Source organism: Molossus molossus, unplaced genomic scaffold (genome assembly GCF_014108415.1).
Source record: "Molossus molossus isolate mMolMol1 unplaced genomic scaffold, mMolMol1.p scaffold_m16_p_14, whole genome shotgun sequence".
Lineage (NCBI taxonomy): Eukaryota > Metazoa > Chordata > Mammalia > Chiroptera > Molossidae > Molossus > Molossus molossus.
In genome coordinates, this window is record NW_023425349.1 from 46685278 (window position 1) to 46711931 (window position 26654).

The 26654-nt window shown below is 39.3% G+C and overlaps 1 protein-coding gene across 2 annotated transcripts; it reads left to right on the top strand.

Annotated features, from left to right (window-relative positions):
• The first annotated feature begins 285 nt into the window (after positions 1–285).
• On the top strand, positions 286–26654 carry NMRK1 (nicotinamide riboside kinase 1). Of its 2 annotated transcripts, none has more exons than XM_036261481.1 (9): positions 286–473; positions 5743–5803; positions 6733–6823; positions 7110–7158; positions 12851–12998; positions 13079–13150; positions 13797–13903; positions 22129–22212; positions 26305–26654. In XM_036261481.1, exons 2-9 carry the CDS (start codon positions 5775–5777, stop codon positions 26340–26342), a joined length of 618 nt encoding a protein of 205 aa, XP_036117374.1. In that variant the 5' UTR covers positions 286–473; positions 5743–5774; the 3' UTR covers positions 26343–26654. The 2 variants fall into 2 exon arrangements, with proteins under 2 accessions (XP_036117374.1, XP_036117375.1); XM_036261482.1 differs by lacking the exon at positions 286–473 and adding an exon at positions 3413–3477.

Consider the following 26654-nt stretch of genomic DNA (forward strand, 5'->3'; position numbering starts at 1 on the left):
GGAGCCGTCCGAAGCGCGCGGCCGGGCCGACGAGGAAGTAGCCGCCGCCTCGCGAGCGCTAATTGGCTCCTCGGCTGGCAGCTGCGGCGCAGGCGGCGGGAGCGCGGGCAGCGCGCACGGCGGCGCGCGCGGCGGCGGAACCGGCCGTAGTCAAGCCAGGGCGCTGCGGGCTCGCATCGGGGCAGGCTCGGCCGCGCGCGCCCCCGACGAGAAAGGGGCGCGCGCAGAGTCACGCTTGGTGGAGCCCGGCCCCGCCCTAAGGGGGCTGCAGTCGGGCACCGCCTCCTGCAGGGGTGGGACCGATCCCTCGGTTGGTGACCTCTACCTGGGCCGCATCTGACCTGGTTAGGGCGCAAGGGACCGGGCTGTGGCCTCTCGGTTAAAGAGCTTTGGGGCTGCGGCGGGTTAGTGACAAGCGCGCGCTGGGCCATCGCCTCTGCCGCTTTGCTTGGGAGGACTAGAACGGGCTCCGGGTGAGTACCTGCCAGACCCCGCCGCGCCGCTCGCCGAGTGGGGCCTAGAAGCCTTTCCAGAGTGTTCCTGCGCTGGAGCCCCCACCTAGTTGCGTCTTACAAGCCCCATTGGGACTCTTACCACCCTAAACGAGCTGAGACGTGGCCTGCCAAGTGTACTCGGAATGGTTTAGTGCTTCAACGCCCAGAGTAATCCTTAAAATGGGAGCCGGCCTCCCAGAGATCGTCCAGGTTGTGGGGAAGTCACCGGGCCGGGACCAGATCTGGATCACCACGGGAGGAGGTTTTTTTTATTCCCATAGCATTGGGGTCGACCAACTACGGCCCGCCTGCCTCGTGTATGGCCTGCTAACCAAGAATGATTCCTCACATTTTTATATGGCTGAAAAGAAATCAAAAGAATGTTTTGTGACACGTGAAAGTGATATAAAATTGACATTTTCGTGTCCATAAAGTTTTATTGGAACACAGCCACGGTCATTTGCTTACGTGTTGGCTGTGGCCGCTTTCACTTCACAACAGCTGCCCGCAAAGTCGGAAACGTTTGCTGTCAGGCACTTGACAAAAGTTTACCCACCGGTAACCTAGCAAATTGAGTCGCCAGTGGGAGGCAAGGACTGGAGCACACAAGAAATGCAGCGTTCATAACTTCGAAATAGCAGTCAGTATTATAAACCAATTGTGTGTTTGGGGAAAGAAAAAGTGAAAAGGAAAATAATAAAAGGACTTTCTACAGAAGAGTCTCCATAAAATGAAGCTTCGCAATTAATACTAGGGATTAGTGAAAGAGATAGTGATTCCAAGGGAAAGGGGGATGGTTTGCATATTCAGAAACCTGAGCCTTGGGACAGTTCTGTTTACCAAAAGGGAGCAAAGTTTAAACAATAGTAGGAAAAGACTTCCCTGCCACGTGGAAGAAGATAACCAAAATATCTATTGAATAAAGTAAATGAATGAGAAGTCCTGAAAACGTTTCACTCTTTTAAAAATGTCTAACTGCTCTTTCAGTGCGTGGAAAAGCAGAACACTTCCTTAGCATATTGTCATTCCATCTTTCAAATTCTTTGTGTTAGGGAGTTGCTATTTTCTTATAACCTGCTGATTCTGCACATGCCACCTCTGACCATTTTGCAGTTTAGAATTCAAAATGTACCACGTTTAGTAGTGAAATAAATGAGATATAACAAACACCAGCTATTTAAAAAAAGTACTCAATAGCATATTTTACTTAGGGTAAAAAAGGGTATTAGAAATTATTAAAATTACTTATTTCTGGTTTGCTCTTGGATATCATAATTAGTTTTCGTACCCCTATGCAAGTGCTCTGTGCTGCTAAGGAAAGCTTTGCACTTACTGGGAGAGGAAAGTGCATAAATATCCCATGAGATTGGAGGTGGGTTATAGTCCTAGTAATTGGATGCCCTGGATTGATGAGGCTGGAAAGTCTAAATGGTTGTCTCTCTGGAGACATTCAGTGATTAACAGTGTGTAGTTGATCAAATTTGTGTTTGCTTCATGGAGTCTGCTGCTGCATATACAGGGGTTGGCGAAAGTAGGTTTACAGTAATGAGTACCTAAAACAGTTCATTCTTGTTTTATTATTTACTAATCATTGCATTAGTTTCCATACTAACAACTGTAAATCTACTTTTGCCCACCCCTGTATTTAGAGACTGGCAACTCTTGATTGAAAGCTTTTTAAATGTGATTTTAGCCTTGGACGGTTTGGCTAAGCAGTTAGAGCATCTGCCCGCCGACCAAAGAGTCTTGGGTTCGATTCAGTCAAGGGCACATATCTCAGTTTCAATTGGTCCCCAGTCCTGGTCGGCCCTGGTCAGGGTTGTGCAAGAGGCAACCATTTTATGTGTCTCTCTCCAGTCAATGTTTTGCTCTCTCTCTCTCCCTCCCACTCTTTCTGAAGATAAATGGAAGAATATACTTGGGTGAGGATTTTTTTTTTTAATGTGATTTTAAAATAGTTCTTAAAGTGGGCCACAGGCAGTGAAATGACAGAATGTGGTGCTGAGGTGGGCAGTGCCAGGCCTGAACTGAGAATTTACCTGAAGCTACCATGTGCATCCAACTGTTTCTGAAATAAATGGCTTCTGGGATTGCTATGCCCAGTACCACCCCAGCTACTCATCCCAGCCACAGGTCTTGCTTCTGCTTCTTCCAATTCCCCACCCTTCCTGCCACATTGACATCTGTTCATTGCTAATGGACTGTACCCAACATTTACCCAAACACTGCCTTGGACAGGCTGACTGCAAACTAATAAAGAACTGAGGGTTGGGTTCTCTTTTGGTAAAAACTTGCATTTGACTCGGTGAGTTCCCTCCTGAGCCCAAGAGATTTTATAATAGTAGGTTATTGACTCTCCCTCATTCCTAGTTTTTGAATTGCTAGAGTTTCCACCCAAATAATCCCCTCAAGCCTATTTCCAGGGCCACAATCACACTCACTTGTTATTTACATGCTACGTAATTAATATAATATCCTCATGCATTTGCACAGATGTAGAAAGAAGCACAGGGTACCAGTGGTTCTTGCCATTCAGTGTGTGCAGTAAATAAACACCCATCAATAATACATCAATAAAAAGGACATTAATTATACATGAGAACTTCACAAGCCAGCACATATGTACTATTTTTTCTTTGTTCTTGTAATAAAGTACTTTTTAGCAGCTTGAAAAGAGGTCTAGTTTTGTTCTCGCTTTTCCAAAGCTTACTAGCTAGCTGTGTGACCTTGGGCAAGTGACTCCATTTTCTGGGCCAGTTTCACCTTCTGCAAAATGAATGGGTAGACTCTCTAAGTCTGTACTTCTTTGGGTTTGAGAGTTTAATGTTCTGGTGAACTATACAAAAATAAGTGAGGTGGGGGCAACGAATGACAAAGTTTTATGATTTTTTTCTTTTTTTTTTTTGCCAAGTGAGGACATCAATCTACTACTATTTACTACAAACACAATTTCATAAGAGAAAGGACATTTATCACCCAAAAAGTAAGAAAGGTATCATCTCAGGATAAAGCTTAGCCTTTGTCTTCCCAAAAAAGAATAGTTGCCACCCTTGCACCGACATAGTAAAAATAAGAATAGGGTAAAACAATTCAAAAGCAGAAAAATTACGTGGACAAAAAAGGGGCCGCAAACTAAACCTGACAAGCTCAGGGAAGGCCTGTCTGGTGTCCTTACAAACTCCGAGACTAAAAGTAACCACATGGGATGGCCAGAACAAAAATATTCCTGACTAAAAGCTAGTCATGGCAGGTGGTCACATCCTGGGCCTGTAGCATTGGCAAAGGCTCAGTTTTTACCTTAAGTAAGCCTGTTTGTTGTCTTTTTGCATCCAAGATAAACCCTTGGAATGTCTGAGTAACCTCATTTTTCCAGACCCCTCAGACTATAACCTCACACCAGGACAGGAGGCCACAGAACCCCTCATTATTACATTGTTCCCCAAATACCATATCTATATTCTATAAATGTTACTTGTTAACTGTCCTGTACTCACCAATGTAAAAGAAGTCTCTGTTTTGCTCTTTATCCAATCTGAGATTTCCCAATTTGCTTTCTCCTGCCTCCCTAATCCATCACCAATGAATGTCATGTAACCCCCATTCTGTCCCCTCCTTTGCTTCTAATGTATAAAACAAGCTGCAAAACTTGCATTCTCCAGAGCATTTTCTCAGTCCATTGAGATTCTGCTTCCCAGCAATTGTCATGTTCAGCTCAAATAAACTCATAGTTCGGATGTTTCTTAAGTTGACAATTATAGCATAAAAATTTATAGTATTCATTGTAACAATTGTTCCCTTGATATGCTTTGTCAACTTGGGTGGATTATATATTCAACAGTGCAAATCCTAGTGAAACTCAGACGTTCAACTTGTTCTGTTATTGTATTTTTAACACAGTCATTATTGAATTCTATTCTCACATAAGCTTGTTAATGAAAGTGGAACCAAACCTTAAGCAATTACTCTCAATTTGGAATATTCAGGATAAATTGAATAGATACCAAGGAACAACAGCTCTCTCTCCACCAGGCTCTTCACCTCACCACCTCTCCCCAGGGGAAGGCTGGACCCATGTCAGAGACAGGGATGGAAAGGGCTGCTGGGAGCCTCCAGCTCAGGGGCCACTCACCCTGAGCAATGCAACATAGGCCCCTGATCACCCAGCCGAAGCAGTCAGGAATAAAGAACAGTTTTTCTAAGGTTCCCTCCAGTGACCTTTACCTTTTCACTGAAAAAGGTGAAAATTTCCCATTGGAAGGGGCTGCTGTGGTGAACCTTAGATAACCATGCATGAAACCGCCCTCCAAGCCCTAGACCTGTGGCTAAAACCTGGCCCTCTGTTTCAACATTTGCATCAATTTTCTGATAGGGAGCACAAACTTTCAAATCCAATAAGGGAAGTGTTATCCATATAAAAATAAGGAATTCCGTTCTTCCCATTAGTAGACATGTATTACCAAAAGTCAGTTAGTTGTACTCAGTTATTATTATGTTTTGACTGTCATCAAAAAAAGTATGGAAATGTGTTGTCTTCTCTTGCATAAATACCTACATAATAACCTGGATTTTGCCTCTTGACCTATAAGCCTCTAATATTTACTACCTGACCCTTTTCTGAAAAAAAATTGTCTACCCTGGCCTTAGACCTAGGCTTTTGGGTGAGAAAAGAATGCCCTCAAAGGGGAGGGGGTGAGGAGAGATGTCTGTTCTTCAGTTCCCTCCATGGGAATGGTAGGTCATCATCTCCAAGTGACTGAATCATGCAGGTAAAAGGCAATCTGGCTAAGGGATAGAGTGTGAAACTCTGTAGTGTGCTCTGCGGTTTAGCAACTCTTCCGCAGCCTTGAACACAGACCTTCAAGGGTATGAGCTTTGTCACGGGGGCCCTTTCAGTTCTCTTGGGCATAACAGGTGCTACACATGCACCATCTGTTGGCACTTAGCAGGGGAGTGTGGCAGAGAGAAGCCAGTACAAGCATGCCTCGTTTTACTGTGCTTTACAGATGTGTTTTTTACAAACTGAAGGCAAGACCCTGTGCCAGCAAAAAGATTATGACTCCCTTTATGACAGAGTGGTCTGGAACTGAAAGCACAGTAACTATGAGCTGTGCCTGTACAATGTGAATGTGGGTAATCCAGGGGTAGGATAACCATTGTACCCCCTCTGCTGGCCCTCCTAGTTTAGGACTCTTTCTTTTACCTCTTCAGACATTGAAATAATAAGCATTTGATTTTTTTTTTTTTTTAGGAAATTTTAGGAAGACATTTTCAAAACTAATTATGAAAACATTTGTCATTGGAATTGGTGGGTGAGTAATTTTGCTACAAACAGCTGATCAAGACATTCAGGATGTCCAAAGGGTGTGTTTTCATGTGGACGTGATGGGGGGAGGAGAAGCAGTGAGGATTCCTGGGTCCTGGAGAAAGCAGGCCACTCTCCAATGTAAAACAGGGGGCACTGGGACATAAATGCCAATGGGAGATGGAAGAGTTTCCCTATAAACAGAAAAACAGGAGAGTCAGTAAGCAAAGTTTGCCTACTTTATCATTTATTTTCTGGAACTGATACCAGAGGCAAGGCCTGGTTAGATGCTACTTTGCTTCAGGATGGTTTCAGTCTCCACATGGCTGCTCCGCCAATGTGCCAGTGTGACACTGGAGAAAATCTATCATTTCTGTCATTTCTTGTCTATTATGCCCAGCTTTGGACATAAGGACTATGGAACCACCTCACCTGGCTGGTGTGATCAGCTAAATGGACCTCCCACCTAGCCCCAAAGTATAGACATTAGGGGAAAAGGGGATGTCATAGAGGGAGATGTGAATTCATGATAAGTGGGCTTGTAATAAGACACTCCTCCATTTTTCTCCACTGTGCATTGACCATAACATGTAGCTTTATGTGCTTGCATTAAAACGTACTACTCATACTTTGTGTTGCATATGAACCCTGTGAATGTTTCACCATAGACAAAATATGTGTTTGTTTCCAACACAATAGCTGTATTTTTAAGTCTAAGTCTTGGTATTACCCAATTCTCTTGCCCAGTATTTAGTTACCTTTTTTCTCAATCCGTCCAGCTTATTTCTTAAAATGTATTACATCAGGTCTACTCATGCCTATGGTTTTAAATATTCTTTCTCAAACTTAATTTTAAATGTTTTATGTTTTTTAATGCATCTTTCTACTTACTATTTATAATTTAAAAAAAATTTTTTTTTTTCTTTTTTGGTTCAGTGTGACAAATGGTGGGAAGACAACACTGGCTAAAAATTTGCAGAAACATCTCCCAAACTGCAGTGTCATATCTCAGGATGATTTCTTCAAGGTATCTTTAAAACTTCTCAGATAATTTATTTAACACAAAAGTTCTAGTAGCAAAGTTCATTGAATTACATCCAAAAAGCCTTTGCGGAGAGATACAACTTTTGTAGTGAAGATAGAGTCAGTGCAGTAGTGTTACATATCCACTAGATGGCACCATTATTTGCTGCTGTTCTTTGCTTTTATTTATCCTCCTCATCCAATGCATTTAATAATTTATCGCCTCTTCATTCTATAATTGTATTATTTCTGCGCTGCACAGTTTTATGGGTACTTTATTCTTTTTTCAGCCAGAGTCTGAGATAGAGACAGATAAAAATGGATTTCTGCAGTATGATGGTAAGTAGACGAGCTTGTAAAATGTTCCTTTTCTTTTTCAAGCCCAGATACTTTGCTATCTATGAAGACATCCTCAAAGTGTGTTTAAATATATTACTGTACTTTAAACCTGCTTTTGTAAAGGTTTTGGATTTGTGTTCACCTATTTTTAAAAATGAAATCTTTTCCCCAGTTTTATATTTAAAACAGAAAACTTTGGAATGATGCAAAGTTTCATTCTGAAGTTGGGGCAAGGTGGGTTCACCACTACTCTAGCCATCCCTGCTTGGGAAATGCATAACTAACTATACTTCCCTTACTACCCGCAGTCTTACCTGGAGGAATCTCAAAGCACTTATCTTCTGAGCTTTCTTGCCCAGTGACCAAGATGATACTATGCTTCTGGTTTTTTCTTTTCATTGTTCAAAAAGGATAGTGAATATTTTTTCAGATGGATTCACCTCACTCCTCTACCCAATCTAACACTGCTTTGAAGCAAAAGGATTAAAGGCCATCAGAAAACGTTTATTTTCCTATAAAGAATAGCATGCAAATAAGCTATATTTAATGATATTGTCAGCTTTTATAATTAACAAAGATAATATTGAGAGCTTATGCCAACTAGCAAGAAGCTTATGGCTTCTTCAGAAGCCATAAAATATGTTCTTTATTTTTCACTTTGATAGCTTTGGAGGTAAAATGTTGTGTAGTCATTTCTTATAGACACATGATAGTTTTAAGAAAGGCAAAGTCTCTGACTTGCTGTCTGTTCTTGTGTCTTAAGCTGCAGCCAGGATATTTTTTCTTCTTTTCTATTCCTCTAAAGTTTAGTAAGAAGATTATTACAAAGTATTAAACAAGGAAAAACTGTTTTCAACAATTGACAAAGAATTATTCTTAATTTAAATGAGTCCTTACGAACTAATAAGAAAAACAAACACTAATATCCCAATAGAAAAAATGTCCAAGGATGTGAATAAGCTATTCACTAAAGCAAAAGGTTATTTGATAATGTGCAATAAAAAGTCAACCTTAAAGGTAGTCAAAGGATTATAGCTTACTTTTCTCCCAACTTACTTAGTAAACAGATTTTTAAAGCAATGATAATTATTGAATGATGGCACTGGCTTTAATAAAACAAAAACTGTCACAGATGGGAGTATCATAAATTGGTACAAACTCTCTGGAGAGGAGATTAAGCATATGTCCCAAAGACCTTAAAATATTCATCCCATGTGTTCAAGTGGCCACTTCCAGGAATCTATCTTGAGGAAAAATCTGAACTTTTTAGGTAAATGTACAAATTTAAGGTAAGTCATGATAATGTTGAAATCTTTACTCTTAAATTTTTAAATATGTAGCTATCAATAGATGGAATTGTAAATAGATGGAATCATTAAAATATAGTTGATAAATACAAAGTACGTTAAAATACATAAAAAACAGAGATTTAAAAAAAATCAAAGGATGGTATAAAGGTAGAAAATGATAGTAAGCTGGTAAATTTAAAACAAATACATCATTAGCTATATTAAGTTAAATGAACTGAAATACTCCAAATATTATCAGACTGGATTCTTTTAGAAAGCCAACTACCAACTCCTTATAAAAGACATATTTAAATATTAATACATAGAGAAGTAGTCAGTAAAAGACTAGAAAAAAATAGTATATCATGCAAATACCTACTGAAAGAAAACTATATTACTATCAGACAAAGTAAACTTTAAGGCAAAGAGTATTACTGAAGATAAAGAGAGATAAGTGGATCAATTCAACAGAAAGATAAACAATCTAAAATCTGCATGTTCCTAATAACATAGCTTCAAAATACATTAAGTAAAAACTGCCAAAACTAAGAGTAGAAATAGACATATCTATAATTATTGTGGGAAAAATTAATACAACTTCCTCAAAAACTAATGAACTTAACAGGCAAAAATTATAAAGCATAACAGATTTGAACAGTGCAATGAACAAACTTGACTAAATTAACACATATAGAATATTCATCCAGCAACAGCAGAATACTCATTTCTTTCTCAAAGACACATGGAACATTAACCAAAATGGACGCATATGCAAGGGCTAGTACATTTCAGTGAGTTCAGGTAATACAGAGACATCCCTCAATCACAGAGAACTGAATTAGAAATCAATGACTAAAGAGGAAGTAGTAAAGTCCCAAGTGTTTGGAAAATAATCAGTACCTTTTATTTTTCTGATTTTTAAAAACTTTTTTTTCAACTTTATTTTCATTGTTGGCACTATTACAGATGTCCCCATTTTCCCCTTTTTGCCCACCTCCACCCAGCCCCCACCCACCCCTTCCCTCTGGCCATCACCACACTGTTGTCGGTGTCTATGGGTTATACAGATATGTTCTGGCTAATCCCTTCGCCTTCTTTCATCCAGTTCCCCCCTCCCCCACCACATCCCCTTCACAGCTGTCAGGCTGTTCTATGTATCTGTGTCTCTGTAAAAACTTTTTCTTAAACATATACAAAAGTAGCAGGAAAGTATAATGAATTCTCATTAGTTGAACATCTACCTTTAAAAATGATGAACTCATGACCAATTATATTTGATCTATAGCCTCACTCACTTTCTCCTACATTATTTTGAAGCAAATCCCAGACATCATCCCATTGTATCTGAATCAAAACACTTTTGTATCCCATGGGTTAAAGCATAAATCACAATGAAAATTAGAAAATATTTTAAACTGAGTAATAATGAAAATATATTAAAACTAATGATATTTCTGGTTCCAGCCCAAATGGATTGGCCCCATTCCTAACTATTCCTCTCTCTTACAACTAAAAACCCTGGATGGAATACAACAAAGGCAAGACTCTGAAAGATTGAAAGATAAAAAGAAGAGACCAGACTGACTAGGGACTTCCAGACTTGAGGAATGACATGGCTGTGAGTTACCAGAGTTTTCTTTTTGCCTCTTACTCATTCAGGAAGGAATGCTGGAGAAGTGTGCAACATGGAAACATCAATAGACACAGATAAAAAATAAAATAAAAATAAACCAGGAAACCTGTTCCCTAGTCAAAGGACCAGAAAAAGGGTGGCCTAGCAGAATAGAAAATCAGTTTGATAATATCCACCCTACTCAAGCCAAACAAAAAAGGAAAAAACATTTTCCCCTCATGGTGTTGGCAGAGCCAAGCGGGGAACAAGACTTCTGAATCCACCAACACTACTAAGGCGGGGTAAGTTGGCCTCCCATGTCATCCATAGGTATCATATCAGTGGAACCAAACAGTGACTGAACTTCCACCCTCACCTAGCCGCGGAGGAGCAGATGAGGCAGTGTGAGGTGGTGGTAGTTGGTAGTCCACACTTTCCTCCCATGGATAGTGTCAGCTACTACCAGCACTTTGCTTTTCCCTTACTCCCCACCATGGCAGCCCACCCCTAGCAGGGAGCTAAACATCGCCCAACCTTGGCACCCTATACCTAAACAGGTGACTACCTGCACAAAAGAAGATTAAATAGGCTTAAGAGCCTCGCAACATAATGCCCCAAATTTCCAGGACAAGACTGAGTATCACTTGTGATATGGAGAATCAGGCAACTCTCAACTTGAGTGAGAAAAGACAATCAACAGACACCAACTCCATGTTGACACAGATGTTGGAATTATGTGACAAAGTGTTTTAAAGCAGTGTTTATTAAAAGGCTTCAGCAAGCAATTGTGCCCTGGCCAATTTGGCTCAGCGGTAGAGCATCGGCCCTCAGACCAGTCTTGGGTTCAAATCCAGCCAAGGGCATATCTTCGGGTGAGGATTATAAATAAATAAATAAATAAATAAATAAATAAATAAATAAATAAATATAAATAAATAAATAAATGGCTTCAGCAAGCAATTGTGAACATTCTTGAGTCAACTGAAAAATCAGAAAGCTTCAGTAAAGAAATGCAAGATGTAAAACAGAACCAAATTGAAATTTTAGAACTGAAAACAAACAATAACTGAACTTTTAAAACTCTCTGGAGGATCTCAACAGAATAAACGATAGAGGAAATAATCAGTGAACTGCAACACAGAACAGTAGAAATTACTCAATCTGAACAACAGAAAAAATAGACTGAAAAGAAATGAACAGAAATGCAGACAATAACAAAAGATTCAATATATCATTGGAGTCTTGAAGGAGAGGAGAAAGAGTATGGTGCTGAAAAAGTATTTAAAGAAGTGCCCTGGCCAGGTTGCTCAGTTGGTTAGAGTGTCACCCCCATACACCAAAGTTGTGGGTTCAATCCTTGGTCAAGGCACATAGAAGAAGTGAGCAATGAATGCATAAATGAGTAGAACAACACATTGATGTCTCTCTCTCTCTTTCTCTCTCTCTCTCTCAAATCAATATTTTTTAATTAAGAAAAAAAAGTAATGGTGTAAAACATCTCAAATTTGGCATAAGACATAAATCTACATATGCAAGAATCTGAGTGATCCTCAAACAGGCTATACAACACTGATCCAGAAACAAATAGGAAAGGCACAAATTTAAATACTAAAACCCCAAAAAAAAAGGTAATAACATTACAGATCCTACAGGCATTAAAAAGATAAAAGAGTATTATAAACAATTTATATAAATACATTAGAAAACGTAAGTGAAATTGACAATTGCCCCGAAAAATATAACTGACCAAGACTAACACCAGAACAAAGAGAAAATCTTAATAGCCCTATATCTATTATATATTGTTTTATTTTTTTTATCTTCACTCAAGGACTTTTTTTTTTTTTTGATATTTTGTTCAGATAGAGTGGGAGGGAGAGAGAGAGAGAAACATCGACATAAAAGGGACACATCAAGTGGCTGCCACCCGCACGACCCAACCAGGGCCAGGGACAAACTGCAACCAAGTAGTTTGCAGTAACCGAGCCCGGGTCTCTCTGTACCGCAGGCCAGTGCTCTAAACGCTGAGCAAAACCGGCCAGGGCAGCCCTATATCAATTAAATAAATTAGTCCATAATTTATTTAACTAAAAAAACTCTAAGCCCAGATGACTGAATTCAGGACTCTGGAGTGAGACTCAGAATTTGCATTCCTAGCAAGTTCCCAGGTGATGCTGATGCTGCTGATCTACGTACCACATTTTCACAATCACTTTCATAGTTACTTTTATAGAGGTATAACTGTAAGCTCAGGAAGTATGCACATGTTAAAGTTTGAAAATGACATATTTGTGCTCTTTGTGAAAATTTTCAATGATTTTTCTCTTATTTATTTGTAAGAGCTCTGTATTAAAAATATTAGCTCTTTACCAAATACATTGCAGATATTTTCCTCAGTGTGTCATGTATCTTTCAAACTAATTTATAGATATTTTGTCATCTAAAAATGTTAAACTTGTATGTAGTCAGGGCAGTAGTAAGAGTTAAATAAAGCAAGATTAGCCATGAGTTTATGATTGTCAAAGCTGCTAACGGTGACATAGGAGTTCATTGTACTTTTCTCTCTACTTTTGTATATGTTTCAAATTTTCCATAAGAAAAGTGTTTCAAGCATACCAATTTATCAATATTAGAGTTTAAAAGTATCCAAAAAAGGTTTGTTATTAGGTTTTTTTGAAGGGTAAATAGTGTTCTTTTATACATTTCTAGAGCCCAGGATATACTTATCATAAAAAGCTGTGTCATAAAATGTTCTTTGTACTGATTTCATATTTTTGTATGTTGTTTGAAGTGCTTGAAGCGCTTAACATGGAAAAAATGATGTCCACCATTTCTTGCTGGATGGAAAGCCCGAGACACACTCTGGTGTCAACAGCCTGGGGACGTGCTGAGGAAGTCCCCATATTAATCATCGAAGGTTTTCTTCTCTTTAATTATAAGTAAGCATCCTCACTCAAATGCCGACTCGGGATGAATGGGAGGAAACCTTGTGAACTAACTAAATATGCTGTTATCTTAGGCCCCTCGACCCTGTGTGGAATAGAAGCTACTTTCTGACCATTCCATATGAAGAATGTAAGAGGAGGAGGAGGTAAGTTTTGAAATTGCCTTTGTAGATGATGATTCAAAAGACAAAATTTACACACAAAAAAGGAAAGTGACGTTATTGAGCAATGTGTATATGCCATTTTTCAAACAAGGGGAAGTCTCAGCTCTTTTACACAATGAGCAAAACCTTTTTCCATAAATAATCATCCACGTGGACTAACACAAATTACTTTTCTAAGAAAAGGCTCTCGTAGGAGCCATCTGGATCATTCCTCTCGAATCTTCAAATGAAACAATGAATCTTTAAATGAAATCAACAAGTCATTGATTATTACTTGAAATTAGTTGGCCTGTACTCTGCTACAGCCACAAAGAACTCCAATTAATCCAACCTATCATTTTTCCTATCATTATTTACATTGATATTTGTCTTGTAATTATTTTATTTTAAAAAACTAGGGTGGGGAGGAGATAATATGAATGATAGTCAGTGAAATATAAGATAATTTTGGGGTGAGTGAACCAAATACATTTTATTGTCTTTGTAACTGGCATTGAGTCTAAAATGTGTAATCCTAATCTTGTTTAAATTCAATCTCTGGGTGATTTTCTCATTATCCTGACCACTGTGATTTTACTTTATCACTGTGAGTTTCTATCAACATAAAATGTCCTACATGTTTTGATAGCACAAGGGTCTACAAGCCTCCAGACCCCCCAGGGTATTTTGATGGCCACGTGTGGCCCATGTATCTAAAGCACAGACAAGAAATGGAGGACATCACGTGGGAAATTGGTAAGTGCCCTTTCTCCACGGAAGGCCATTTACATGTCAATGCCTCAAAGTACACAAAAGATTTCAGGAGGCATATCTCTCATGTATTATATATATTTTTTTTAATTTTATTTTTGTTACAGATGTTTCTCCTTTTTTACCCTCTTGGCACCCTCCTCCCCATCCCCCCCACCCGATCCCAGGCTTTGATGTCCATGTCCATTGGTTATGCATACATGCATATTAGTTCTGTGGTTTATCTCTTCCCACCCCCACCACCCCCTTCTCAGGGTTATCAGTCTGTACCCTACTTTCATGTTTCTGGGTCTACCGTATTACTCAGACTGTTATGTTCATTATATTCGTATATAAGTGAGATCATGTGGTATGTGTCCTTTTCTGCTTGGCTTGTTTCACTTAGGATTATACTTTCCAGGTCCCTCCATGTCATCTCAAAGGATAAGGGATCTTTTTTTCTTACAGCTGCTTAGTACTCCATTGTGCATATGTACCACTGCTTTTTTATCCATTCATCTACTGATGGACACTTGGGCTATTTCTAGATCTTAGCTATTGTAAATAGTGCTACTATGAACATGGGGATACATATATTCTTCCTGATTGGTGTTTCAGGCTTCTTAGGGTATATTCCTAGAAGCGGGATCACTGGGTCAAATGAAAGTTCAATTTTTAATTTTTTGAGCTAACACCGTAGTGTTTTCCATAGTGGCTGCACCAGTCTGCATTCCCACCAGCAGTGTATTAAAGTCCCCTTTTCTCCACACCCTCGCCAGCACTTGTTTGATGATTTGCTGATGGTGGCCATTCTGACAGGTGTGAGATGATACCTCATTGTTGTTCTAATTTGCATCTCTCTGATGATTAGTGATGTTGAGCATTTCTTCATATGTCTCTTGGCCATTTGTATGTCCTGTTTAGAGAAGTGTCTATTCAGCTACTCAGCCCATTTTTTAATTGGGTTCTTTGTCTTCCTTTTGTTGAGTTGTATGAGTACTCTATGTATTTTGGAAATTAACCCCTTATCTGATGTATCATTCGCAATGATGTTCTCTCATGCAGTGGGTTGACTTTCCATTTTGATGATTGCTTCTTTTGCTGTGAAGAAGCTTTTTAGTTTGTAGTCTCATGTGTTCATTATTTCCTTTGTTTCTGTTGCCTTAGGTGATGTATCAATGAAAATTCTGCTGCATACGATGTCCGAAATTTTGATGTCTACATTTTCTTCTAGAATTTTTATGGATTCACGGGTCACATTTAAGTCCTTTATCCATTTTGAGTTTATTCTTGTGTATAGTGTAAGTTGATGGTCTGGTTCCATTTTTTTTGCATGTAGCTGTCCATACTTCCCCAAACCATTTATTAAAGAGACTGTGTATACTCCACTGTATGCTCTTGCCACCTTTGTCAAATATTAATTGAGCATATTGCCTTGAGTCCATTTATGGGTTCTCTGTTTTGTTCCACTGGTCTATATGCCTGTTCTTGTGCCAGTACCAGGCTCTTTTGATTACAGTGGCTTTGTAGTATAACCTAATATCTGGTATTGTGATCCTACCTACTTTGTCCTTCTTTTTCAAAATTGCTGTGGCTATTCGGGGAATTTTTTGGTTCCATATGAACTTTTGAAGTATTTGTTCTAGTTCTGTGAAATATGTCATTAGTATTTTGATGGGGATTGCATTGAATCTATAGATTGCTTTGGGTAGTATGGACATATTAATGATGTTAATTCTTCCAATCCATGAAAAAGGTATGTGCTTCCACTTTTTTATATCTTCCTCTATTTCTTTTTTCAATGTCCTGTAGTTTTCTGCAAATAGGTCCTTTACTTCTTTGGTTAAGTTTATTTCCAAGTATCTTAATTTTTTTCCCACGATGGTAAATGGGATTGTTTTTTCAGTTTCTCTTTCTGTGAGTTCATCATTGGTGTATAAGAATGCCGTCGAACTCTTGACGTTAATTTTGTATCCTGCTACTTTGCCGAATGCATTTATTAAGTCTAGAACATTTTTTTTTTTTTTTATCCTCACCCGAGGACATTTTTCCATTTTTTGTACAGAGTGGGAAGGAGAGAGAGGAAGAGAGAGAGAGGGAAACATCGACGTGAAAGGGACACATCGAGTGGCTGCCACCTGCACGACCAACCAGGGCCGGGGACAAACTGCAACCGAGGTACATGCTCTTAGCGGGAACCGAACCCGGGTCTCTCCTGACCGCAGGCGAATGCTCCAACCGCTGAGCCAAACCGGCCAGGGCAAAGTCTAGAACATTTTTGATGGAGTCTTTAGGGTTTTCTATGTATAATATTATGTCATCTGCAAATAATGACAGTTTCACTTCCTCCTTTCTAATTTGGATCCCTTTTATTTTTATTTCATGTCTGATTGCTGTGGCTAAGACTTCTAGTATTATGTTAAATAAGAGTGGCAAAAGTGGACATCCCTGTTCTGTTCCTGTTCTTAAGAGAGATGTTTTTAGTTTCTGCCCATTGAGTATGATGTTGGCTGTAGGTCTTTCATATATGGCCTTTATTATGTCGAGATATGATCCCTCTATTCCCACATTGCTGAGCATTTTTATCAGAAATGGATGCTGGATTTTGTCATATGCTTTTTCAGCGTCTATTGATATGATCATGTGGTTTTATTCTTCATTTTGTTTATGTGGTGTATCACGTTTATTGATTTGTGAATATTGTACCAGCCTTGCATCCCTGGAATGAATCCCACTTGGTCATGGTGAATAATTTTATTGATGTATTGCTGGATCTGATTTGCTAGTATTTTGTTCAGGATTTTGGTGTCTATGTTCATCAGGGATATTGGCCTGTGGTTTTCTTTCTTTGTAGTGTCTTTTTCTGGTTCTGGAATTAGAATAATGCTGGCCTCATAAAACAAGTTTGGAAGTCTTCCTTCTTCTTGAATTTTTTGAAATAGTTTGAGGAGAATGAGTGTTAGTTATTTTTTGAATGTTCGGTAAAACTCCCCCATGAAACCATCTGGGCCTAGGCTTTTGTTTGCTGGGAGAGTCTTGATTACCTCTTCAATTTCCTTAGTTGTTATTGGTCTGTTCAAGTTTTCTATCTCTTCCTGGTCCAGTTTTGGGAGACTGTGTGTTTCTAGAAATTTGTCATTTTGCTTAATTGTCGAATTTGTTGCCATATAGTTGTTCATAGTAGCTGTTAACGATCTTTTGTATTTCTGTGGTGTTGGTTGTTACTTCTCTTTCATTTCTGATTTTGTGTATTTGGGTTCTCTCTCTTTGTTTCTTGGTGAGTCTAGCTAAGGGTCCATCAATCTTGTTTATCTTTTCAAAAAAACCACCTCTTTGTTTCATTGATTCTTTGAATTGGTGTTTTTTTGTTTTTTTGTTTTTTTGGTCTCTATGTCATTTATTTCTGCTCTGATCTTTACTATTTCCTTCCTTCTACTTGCTCTGGGGTTTTTTGTTTGTTTGTTTGTTTTCTTTCTAATTCTCTAAGTTGTGAAGTTAGACAGTCAATTAGAAATTTTTCTTGTTTCTTGAGGTAGGCCTGTAGTGCTATGAACTTCCCTCTCAGAAGTGCTTTTGCTGCATCCCATAGATTTTGTGTTGTTGTGTGTTCATTTTCATTGGTTTCTAGGAAGTTTTTAATTTCCTTGATTTCCTCGGTAACCCATTCATTGTTTAATAACATGCTATTTAGCCTCCATGTGTTCAAATGTCTTTGCATGTTCTTGTTGAAATTGATTTCTAGTTTTATGCCATTGTGATTTGAGAAGATGCTTGATATGATTTCATCTTCTTGAACTTGTAGAGATTTAGTTTGTGTCCTATCATGTGGTCTATCTTTGAGAATGTCCCACGTGCACTTGAGAAGAATGTGAATTCTGTAGTTTTGGGGTGTAATTCTCTGTAGATATCTATTAAATCTATTTGGTCTAGTGCTTCATATAGAGTCTCTGTTTCCTTGCTAATTTTTTGTCTAGAGGATCTATCCAGTGGTGTCAATGGGGTGTTGAAATCCCCTGCTATGATTGTATTGCTGTCGATTTCTCCTTTGTAGTCCTCCAGAAGATTTTTAATATATTTTGGGCTCCTATATTGGGTGTATATATGTTTATCAAGGTTACATCTTCCTGTTGGATAGAGCCTTTCAATATTATGTAGTGGCCTTCTTTGTTTCTAGTTATGACCTTCATTTTGAAATCTATTTTATCAGATATGAGTATTGCTACCCCAGCTTTTTTTTGCTTTCCGTTTGCTTGGAAAATTTTTTGCCATCCCTTCACTTTCAACCTATGTGAGTCTTTTGTTGTGAGGTGGGTCTCTTGTAAACAACATATAGATGAGTCATGCTTTCTTATCCAATCAGCTACTCTGTGTCTTTTTATGGGAGCATTCAATCGATTTACATTTAAGGTGATTATTGATATGTACTTGTTTATTGCCATTTTTGTTTAGTTTGGTAATATTTTTCTTCCTTTTCTTCTACTAATTACAGCAGTCCTTTTAACATTTCTTGCAGTGCTGGTTTGGTGCTAATGTATTCCCTTAGCCTTTTTTTGTCTGGGAAGCTCTTTCTTTGACCTTCTATTTTGGATGATAGCCTTGCTGGATAGAGTAGTCTTGGATTCAGATCCTTGTTTTTCATGACCTTGATTACTTCATGCCATTCCCTTCTGGTCTGTAGTGTTTCTGTTGAGAAGTCAGCTGAGAGCCTTATGAGGTTTCCTTTGTAGGTAACCTGTTGGTTATCTCTTGCTGCTTTGAGTATTCTCTCTTTGTCTTTAATTTTTGGCAGTTTGATTACTATGTGTCTTGGTGTGGGCCTGTTTGAGTTCTTCTTACTTGGGGCTCTCTGTGCTTCTTGAACTTGAATGCCTTCTTCCTTCACCAAATTAGGAAAGTTTTCTGTCACTATTTCTTTGAAGATATTCTCTAACCCTTGCTCATTTTCTTCTTCTTCGGGGACTCCTATGATGCGAATATTATTACGTTTCCAGTTGCCCCACAGTTCTCTTAAACTGTCTTCCTGTTTTTTAATTGTTTTTTCCTTTTGGTTTTCTAATTGGTTGACTTTTTCTACCCTGTCTTCTAATTCACTGATCCGGTCCTCAGCTTCCTCTACTCTGCTTTTTAAACCTTCCAATGTGTTTTTCATTTCGGATATGTCATTTTTTATCTCTTCTTGATGGTTTTTAATTTCCAATTGGCTGATTTTCAGTGTCTCTACGTGCTTACTCATGCTGTTGAGCTTCCTCAAGATCATGGCTCTGAATTCTAGCTCTGTTAACATGCCTAATTGCTCCACATTGATCTCATCTTCGGTGGAGGTCTCTTGCTCTTTCATTTGGCTTCTGTTTCTGTGTTTCACCATTTTGGCTATCACAGTGGGCTTTGGAGCCTGTCAAGTTTTCCCTGTGGGTGTTGGTGTTCTGCTGTTTGTGGCTCCCTCTCCTAGGTTTAGATGAGTGAGGGAGGACCCACGTTAAACACCACTGTCACGTCTTACTTCCCTGGTTAAAGTTGCTAGCCCAGGAAAGTTACTGTTATCCTCTAGCTTTTTGCCTGGAGGCTAGCAGTCGAGGTTACTTGAAGAGGTTTGGGTTGTCAGTTGATTGAAAAACTCCCTCAGGTGCTCAGCATAAGAGGATTTCCAGCAGGTGGGGCAGATGCTGGTTGTTAATGAGCCTCAATTAGCATTTCAATGGCCCACAGGGTGGGGTTGGATCTCCGAGGGAGGGGCTGCTGCCTCTCCCCAGAACCCTGGGAAGGAGCAATATGGCCACCGTCCTGCGTGGCTGCCACTCAGCAAAAGCTCTGAGCGCCCTCCAAATGCCGAGTGTCCCCACACAGTTCCAGTCCAGTCTGCCCTCCCTCTGCCGGAGCCCAAGGTGAGTGGCTGTGGCTGTTTCAGCCTCTGTCCCGGCTGCACTGTGGAGCCGCCTGGAAGTGTAACCCGAGGGCGCTGCTCCCAGCTAAGGCCGCTGCCGAGCTGCTGACCGTAGGCTCCCAGCCCTCGTCTTGCGCCTTTGCAAGCGTACCAGGATCGAGTCAGTGTCCCTGGTTATATGGTCCTCACAAGCTGCTTTTCTGTTGCTTTTTTCTGTCGATTTGTCTGTGTTATAGTTGTAATTCCAGTTTGTTTCTGGGAGACGGTCTGTGTAGCTCCGTTCACTCCGCCACCATTTTGGAATCTCATGTATTATATTTTAAAGGAACATTTTAAGCCATGACACTCTGGCCTCCCCATCTTCCATACCTGGCTCTTCTGGATTCTGCTTCTCTCCTTGGCTCTTGTCAGTAGCTTATTGACTTCTAGATGGTCATTTATTCATTAAATATTGATTGAATGCTTTCTGTGTACAGGTACCACCCTGGTGATATATGTCAAGGGAAATAAGGCAGATCCAGTCCCTACTCTTGTGAGCAAACATTCTACTAGGGAAGCAGAGGTTAAACACAGTAGCTGCACAAGCATGTTCTTTCTAGCTGTGTTGAATACCGTGTCAGCGAGTTCCTGGGGTTCTGCCTACATTCCAGTGGTCCAGCCTCATGTAAACCATGCTCTGATAGGGTTAACTGAACAAAGGGAAGACTGTTGGGATGGACGATCACTTCAAACAATGGGTGTGGTACATGAAAAGACCAGGGGGCGGGAAGGAATGATCAGCACCCGAAAGAAGGTTGGTGTATTTGTCATAGAGAAAACCAAGGACAGGAAGTGCTGCTTGTAATATAGGAAAAATCCAAACCCTGCAAGGCCATAGGCCAGTTAAGGACTTGGGTCATTATCCCAAGAAAAGTAGGAAGCCCTCTACAGAGAGGTTTGAACCAAGGACATGATAAATACCAGATTCTTGTTTTAGTAAGATCCCTCTGGCTATGTGGAAGGTGGGTGTAGAGGGTGCTATATTGTACATAGCTGAATAGAACTGGGTGATAGCGTAGATACGGAGGGTGCAGGACATTGAGATATCAAAAACAACACCTGGGAACCTGGCAGGTACTATTTTGGAAAACAGAAAAAACTGAAGGAGTTGCAAGTTTATAAGGTAAGAATGCAAGTCTCTTTTGCACATAATGTTGAGATGCCTGAGAGACATAAAGTGGCAATTTGGGGGATAAACATCTGGATCTATGAGCACAAGCTCAGAACAGACCTCTGGAATACAGAATTCGACATGGAGAGGCTACAGGAGGCTGAAAAAGAAGGTTCTTGGTTGGGGCAGGGGAAGCAGAACTGATGTATACTTTTCAGAATAAAGGGAGTTGCCTATGTTGAGAAGCTTTGTGGCCTCCAGGGTGGCTATGTCTGAGCCGTGCAGACAAGGGGCCTCTCCAGGGTCTGGCAGCCATTATAATCTCTTCTTCAGTCAAGTTCATCTCCTTTCCCCATCCCCAAGATGCTGCTGAGGTTCTAGACACAATACTTGTAGTTTGGACCTTGGTTGCAGAGGCGTCCTCCTCTTCCTGCTCCTCTCTCCCTTTCCATCTAAAATGTAAACCTAACTATGTCCCTGCCTTGCTTAATACCTTCAAAGAGTCTCCAGCTCTCGAGTGAAACCCACAGCCAGACATCAAGGCCTCTAAGGACAAAGCCACAGCCTTGCTCTAAAACCTCACCTCTCCACTGTTTCTGCTCCCCACATTCTAGGCTTTCCAAACTGGGATCCTTTTCTTAATGGGCAAAACTCTCTCCTACCTCCCTACCTCTGCAATTTTCTGACTAGGAGGCCTTTTCCCTCCTTTAACATACATAACTAATTTTTCTCTGAAACTGACTATGCCAGTTTTATTAAAAATACATAATCTTCCAGGCCTGCAGAATTCTGATTCGGTACATATGGGGGAGCCCAGACCCTTACATGGTTTAAGAAGCTTCACAGTTATCTTGATGCATAAGTAAGTTGGAGAACTCCCTTACATGATTCTTTCAGAGAGGCACCTCTTCAGTCCTTTTAATTCTTTTTTATCTTTCTTTCTTGTTTTTTGTTTGTTTGTTTGTTTTTAATAATGTTCACATCAGATAGTGTGCATTTCTCTGTAATTAACCAATATTTTTTTACCTGTTGTTTCTGGCTATAATCTATTTCTCTTTTTATTGGCTATTAATTTATTTTTACTTTATGCTCCTGGATTCTTTGGTTAAACCTACTGGTATTTTCAAGAGATACCAGATGCCAAAGTAAGCATCCTATATTAATGTCAGTATTTGAATTGCTCTCTTTTTCCCTTTTCAGTTTACCTAGATGGTACAAAATCTGAAGAGGAACTCTTTTCACAAGTATATGAAGATCTAAGACAAGAACTAGCAAAGCAAAAATGTAAGTATTGTCTTTTCAAAATGGATGGTGAAGAAACAGCTAGGAATATAGTTCGTTACATACTCAAGAATGGCATACCAGAATGCTGATGTAGGAGTGATTGTGTCTATTTATTCATTGCTTTGAAGATAATTCAGAATCAGAGACTCTGAATGGGTTTGGAGGCTTGATTATTATTTTAAGGGTGAAAATATTCACCCTTTGTTATATCTCTTAATAATATTTATGTTATATAGTTTAAATACTTATTTAGATGGCTGCTATTTCAATGAGACTGAAACTATCCTTTGGCCAAGTAAAGTTAAAATGCTGGTGTTCTTGTTTTAATATGTCTAGAGCGCCCCTTCTCCTTTATTCGTTTTAAAGATTTTCCATGAATTTCTATTTCCCAAATACTTCAAAAGTAAACACAAGATTTAAAAAATTATTTATTGAGTGTTTCTTTAAGATTTTTATATTAGACAACACACCTTGCAAATGACAGAAATCCTTCAAATTTTGCTTAAGCAAAAAAAGTATAGGGGCAGCAGACACTGACAGATATCATGTCTGCTAGAAGCACTATTCTATGTCCAACAGCCCGAGTGGAAAAAGACAGTTTATCCTTTTTCAACATTGTCCATGAGTTGATCAAAGTTGAAGCTGGGTGTTAGATACGAGGGGTTTACATATTATTCTCACTGCTTTTGCAGATGTTTACAATTTTTTATTTTAAACAGTTTTTTAGCCCTGGCTGGTTTGGCTTAGCAGTTAGAACATTGGTTCGTGGGCCAGAGTCACAAGTTCAATTCCAGTTAAGGACACATACCTCGGTTGCAGTTCAGTCCCCCGCCCTGGTCGGGATCATGTGGGAGGCAACCAGTTGATGTGTCTCTTTTGCATCGATGTCTGTCTGTCTCTGTCTCTCTCTCTCTCTCTTTCTTTCTCTCTCTCTCTCCCCTCCTGCCCCCACTCAATATGAAGATAAATGGAAAAATATCCTTATATGAGGATTTAAAAAATATGAAAAAATAAAAACGCACAGCCAGTCTGAGTGCACTTTAAAAAAGAAAGTTTTTCAAATTTTATTTTTCAAGTACAGTTGACATTCACATTATATTAGTTTCAGGTATACAGTATAGTGGTTAGGCAATCACATAATTTACAGCGATTTCCCCCAATATTTCAGGTGCCCACCTGGCACCATATTTAGTTCTTACAATATTATTGACTATATTCCCTATGCGGTACTTTATAACCCACAACTATTTTGTAACTTAATTTGTATGTCTTAATCCCTTCATCTTTCAACCAGGCCCCCAACCCCACTTCCCCTAAATAGTTTTTTTTTAAGCTGTTTTCCATTGTAGCCCAGCTGAAAATTCCCGGGGAAGGCTTTGATTGGTCCTGCTTGGGTCACATGACTTTTGCTAAACTGATCACTATGGCCAGGGAGATGGCATACTCTGGCTAGGACTGGATCATGTACTTATCTTGTAATTGAGTATACCTCCTAAGGCCTCCTGAATTAAGGGGGGAAATTCCCCAAAGGGAAAGCAGGGCAAAAGATAGAAACCAGAAGAAGAAGGATAATAAAGCATGCTGGGAGAACAAAACGATAGATCTAGCTGCTGTTTTTGAACTAAAAGGATTTTCATGGCTAACTCCTGCAAAATGCAATCATCAGCTAACTCAAGAGAAGACAGGATTAGCCACTCCAGCAGTGAAGAATATTACATGCTTTGTTAGTGGGACACAACTGCCCCAGTCCAAATGTCATCATCTGTTCAATAAGAATTAGATTTCTCTTGTCCTCAGTAAATTCCTATCTGACTAGGGGACTGAGCCCAGCTGAGAAGCTTATTGATCCTACATACTCCTAATTTTAAAATCAGCTCTTCAGGTAGACATGAACTCATTTGAAGAAATTTTTGGACTGTTTTTAAATTACTTTTAGTGGAACTTATAATTCTTGCCAGATACTCCTGCCCACCCCTGCCATCTGTTAACTTTAATGAAAGGCAGGCCTCCCACAGGAAAGCTCAGAGCCCCAGCATGAATGAATACAGAGAGTGTAGGGGAAAGGAGGGGACTCTGCCTTCATAAAGGATAGCACCTGAGCCAAAGCCACATTTATAGGGGTTATTGGCTTCCTTTCTGGCCCTAATGAGACATTTCCAGGGGCATTTCAGCTGTTGGTCACCTAGACTTTTTAATCCTCTCAATAATGGCCAGTGCGCAGGTCCAATTCTTCCTTAGCAACTAAGTCATATACTGGAGTTTGGCCTTATGATCTACCTGCTGATAAAAATGAAAGGAGCCTTGATCATGTATTTTAGGCAAATTGCCAACTTTTGCCTAGGTCCATAACAAATGCCAACTTTTGCCATCTGGTCCAAGGCCTGAGACTAGCTGGCATGTTTTGACAGGTGCTGAAAGCCCACAAGAAAATATATGTGTTTATACCCTCCTTGTTCTTTGCCTATGTCCTAGGGACTTGTAAGGAAATATATATATTTTTAAAAATTTTAAATTAAATGTATTGGGGTGACAATGGTTAATAAAATTATATAGGCTTCAAGTGTACAATTCTATGATACATCATCTGTATATTGCATTGTGAGTTTACCACCCAAAGTCAAATCTCCTCCCATCGCTGTATCTTTTACCCCATCATTCTTTTTGTTTATAAAATTCTTCTTTTTAAATATGTAATTTCATTTTCTTGATTTGTGCAGTATCTTCTCATGTTTCCAGGGATATTAATGTTGATTTTAAAAGATTATTTATAGCCCTGGCCAGTGTGGCTTTGGGTGTCATCCTGTGCACCCAAAGGTTGCTGGTTCAATTCCTGGTCAGGGCACATGCCCAGGGTTGTGGGCTCAGCCCCAGTAGGGTGTGTAGGAGGCAGCCAATCATTGTTATGCTCTCACATTGATGTTTCTTTCTCTCTCCTTCTCCTTTCCTCTCTCTAAAAAAATCAATAAACTATTCTTTTTTAAAATAAGATTATTTATATAGTTTTCTCTTATCCTTGAATTGTGTTTTTATTTTTTTCTTTATTATTTCTTATAGTTTTAACTGGATTTATTGGAATGACACTGGTCAATAAAATCACATATGTTTCAGGTATACAATTGTACAATATATCATCAGTTTATTGGGTGTTTATCCACCCTAAGTCGAGTCTCCTATCACCATTTATCCCCCCTTTACCCTCTTCTACTCCCCCCTCCCCCAGGAAATATTTAACTATACCTTTTTAAATTTTTTTTAAATTCTTTATTATTTTTATTTTTTAATACTCTCCCAAGGCTATGTTTCTTTTGTTTGTTTTTTGGTTTTTTTAGTCCTCACCTAAGGACTGTTTGCATTTATCTTCAGATAGAGCAGGAAGGAGAGAGGGGGGAAGAGAGAAAGAGAAGCATCGATGTGAGAGAGACACATCAACTGGTTGCTACACACATGACCCCACCCGGGACTGGGACAAACTGCAACCAAGGTACATGCCCTTAGCAGGAACCAAACCCGGGACTCTCTGGTCCACAGGCCAATGCTCTAACCGCTGAGCCAAACTGGCCAGGGCTCCCAAGGCTATGTTTTTATTGATTTGAGAGAGAGAGGAAGGTAGAGAGAGAAGGAGAAACATCGATTTGCTGCCTCCCATACCTGCCCCAACTGCCCCGACCAGAATCAAACCTACAACCTAGATATGTGTCCTGACCAGGAATCAAACCCACAACCTTTTGGTGTACAGACAACACTCCAGTCAACTGAACTACCCAGACTGGGCTTTAACTAATACATTGGATCAAATTTAAAAAGAAAAAAGTACAAGGTGGGCAAAAGTAGGTTTACAATTATGAGTATGCAAAACACAGAGTTTATTCTTGTATTATTTATTTATTTATTTATAATGGTATTTTCCACACAAACAACTGTAAGCCTACTTTTGTCCACCCCTGTATATAACAGATATGTTAGAAGAGAAATAAAATCCAAAGAAAATCAGCTTTTCCTACCTCTAAGACCTATGTTATTTTTTTTCCAGTTGCATAAATAAGTTACTGTGTTACATTAACCCTCCATTTTTCCCATTTTTTCCAACCACAGTGTCCTGCAAAGCCAGCCTGGAGGGATCCTCAGAATAGCCTACTTTAACCCTCAGTTCAGGAATGAGCTAATGGGGAGGCCTTTCAGATGTTTCAGTTGACTACTCTTTCAGCTTTGCATAGCATTTCATAAACCTGCTTAACTAATTTTCCACTCCAAGCATATAAAATCATAATTGTGATAAAGTAATAATAATGAAAGGGAAACAACAAAGATTGAGTTTAATTAATAATGAAACAGCAAATGACCCAGGAGAGTAAGGATATGAAGTTATATATTTAATTCAATCCTTATTTAAATCCAAATTTGAAGCAAAATTGAATCATTACTTATTCTCACTAAACAAGGCA

Coding starts and splice junctions, on each gene's coding strand:
- NMRK1 (XM_036261481.1), top strand. CDS start 5,775: ATGAAAACATTTGTCATTGGAATTGGTGG. Junction 13,151..13,796: donor GAATGTAAGAGGAGGAGGAG/GTAAGTTTTGAA, acceptor ATGTTTTGATAG/CACAAGGGTCTACAAGCCTC. Junction 13,904..22,128: donor GGACATCACGTGGGAAATTG/GTAAGTGCCCTT, acceptor TTCCCTTTTCAG/TTTACCTAGATGGTACAAAA.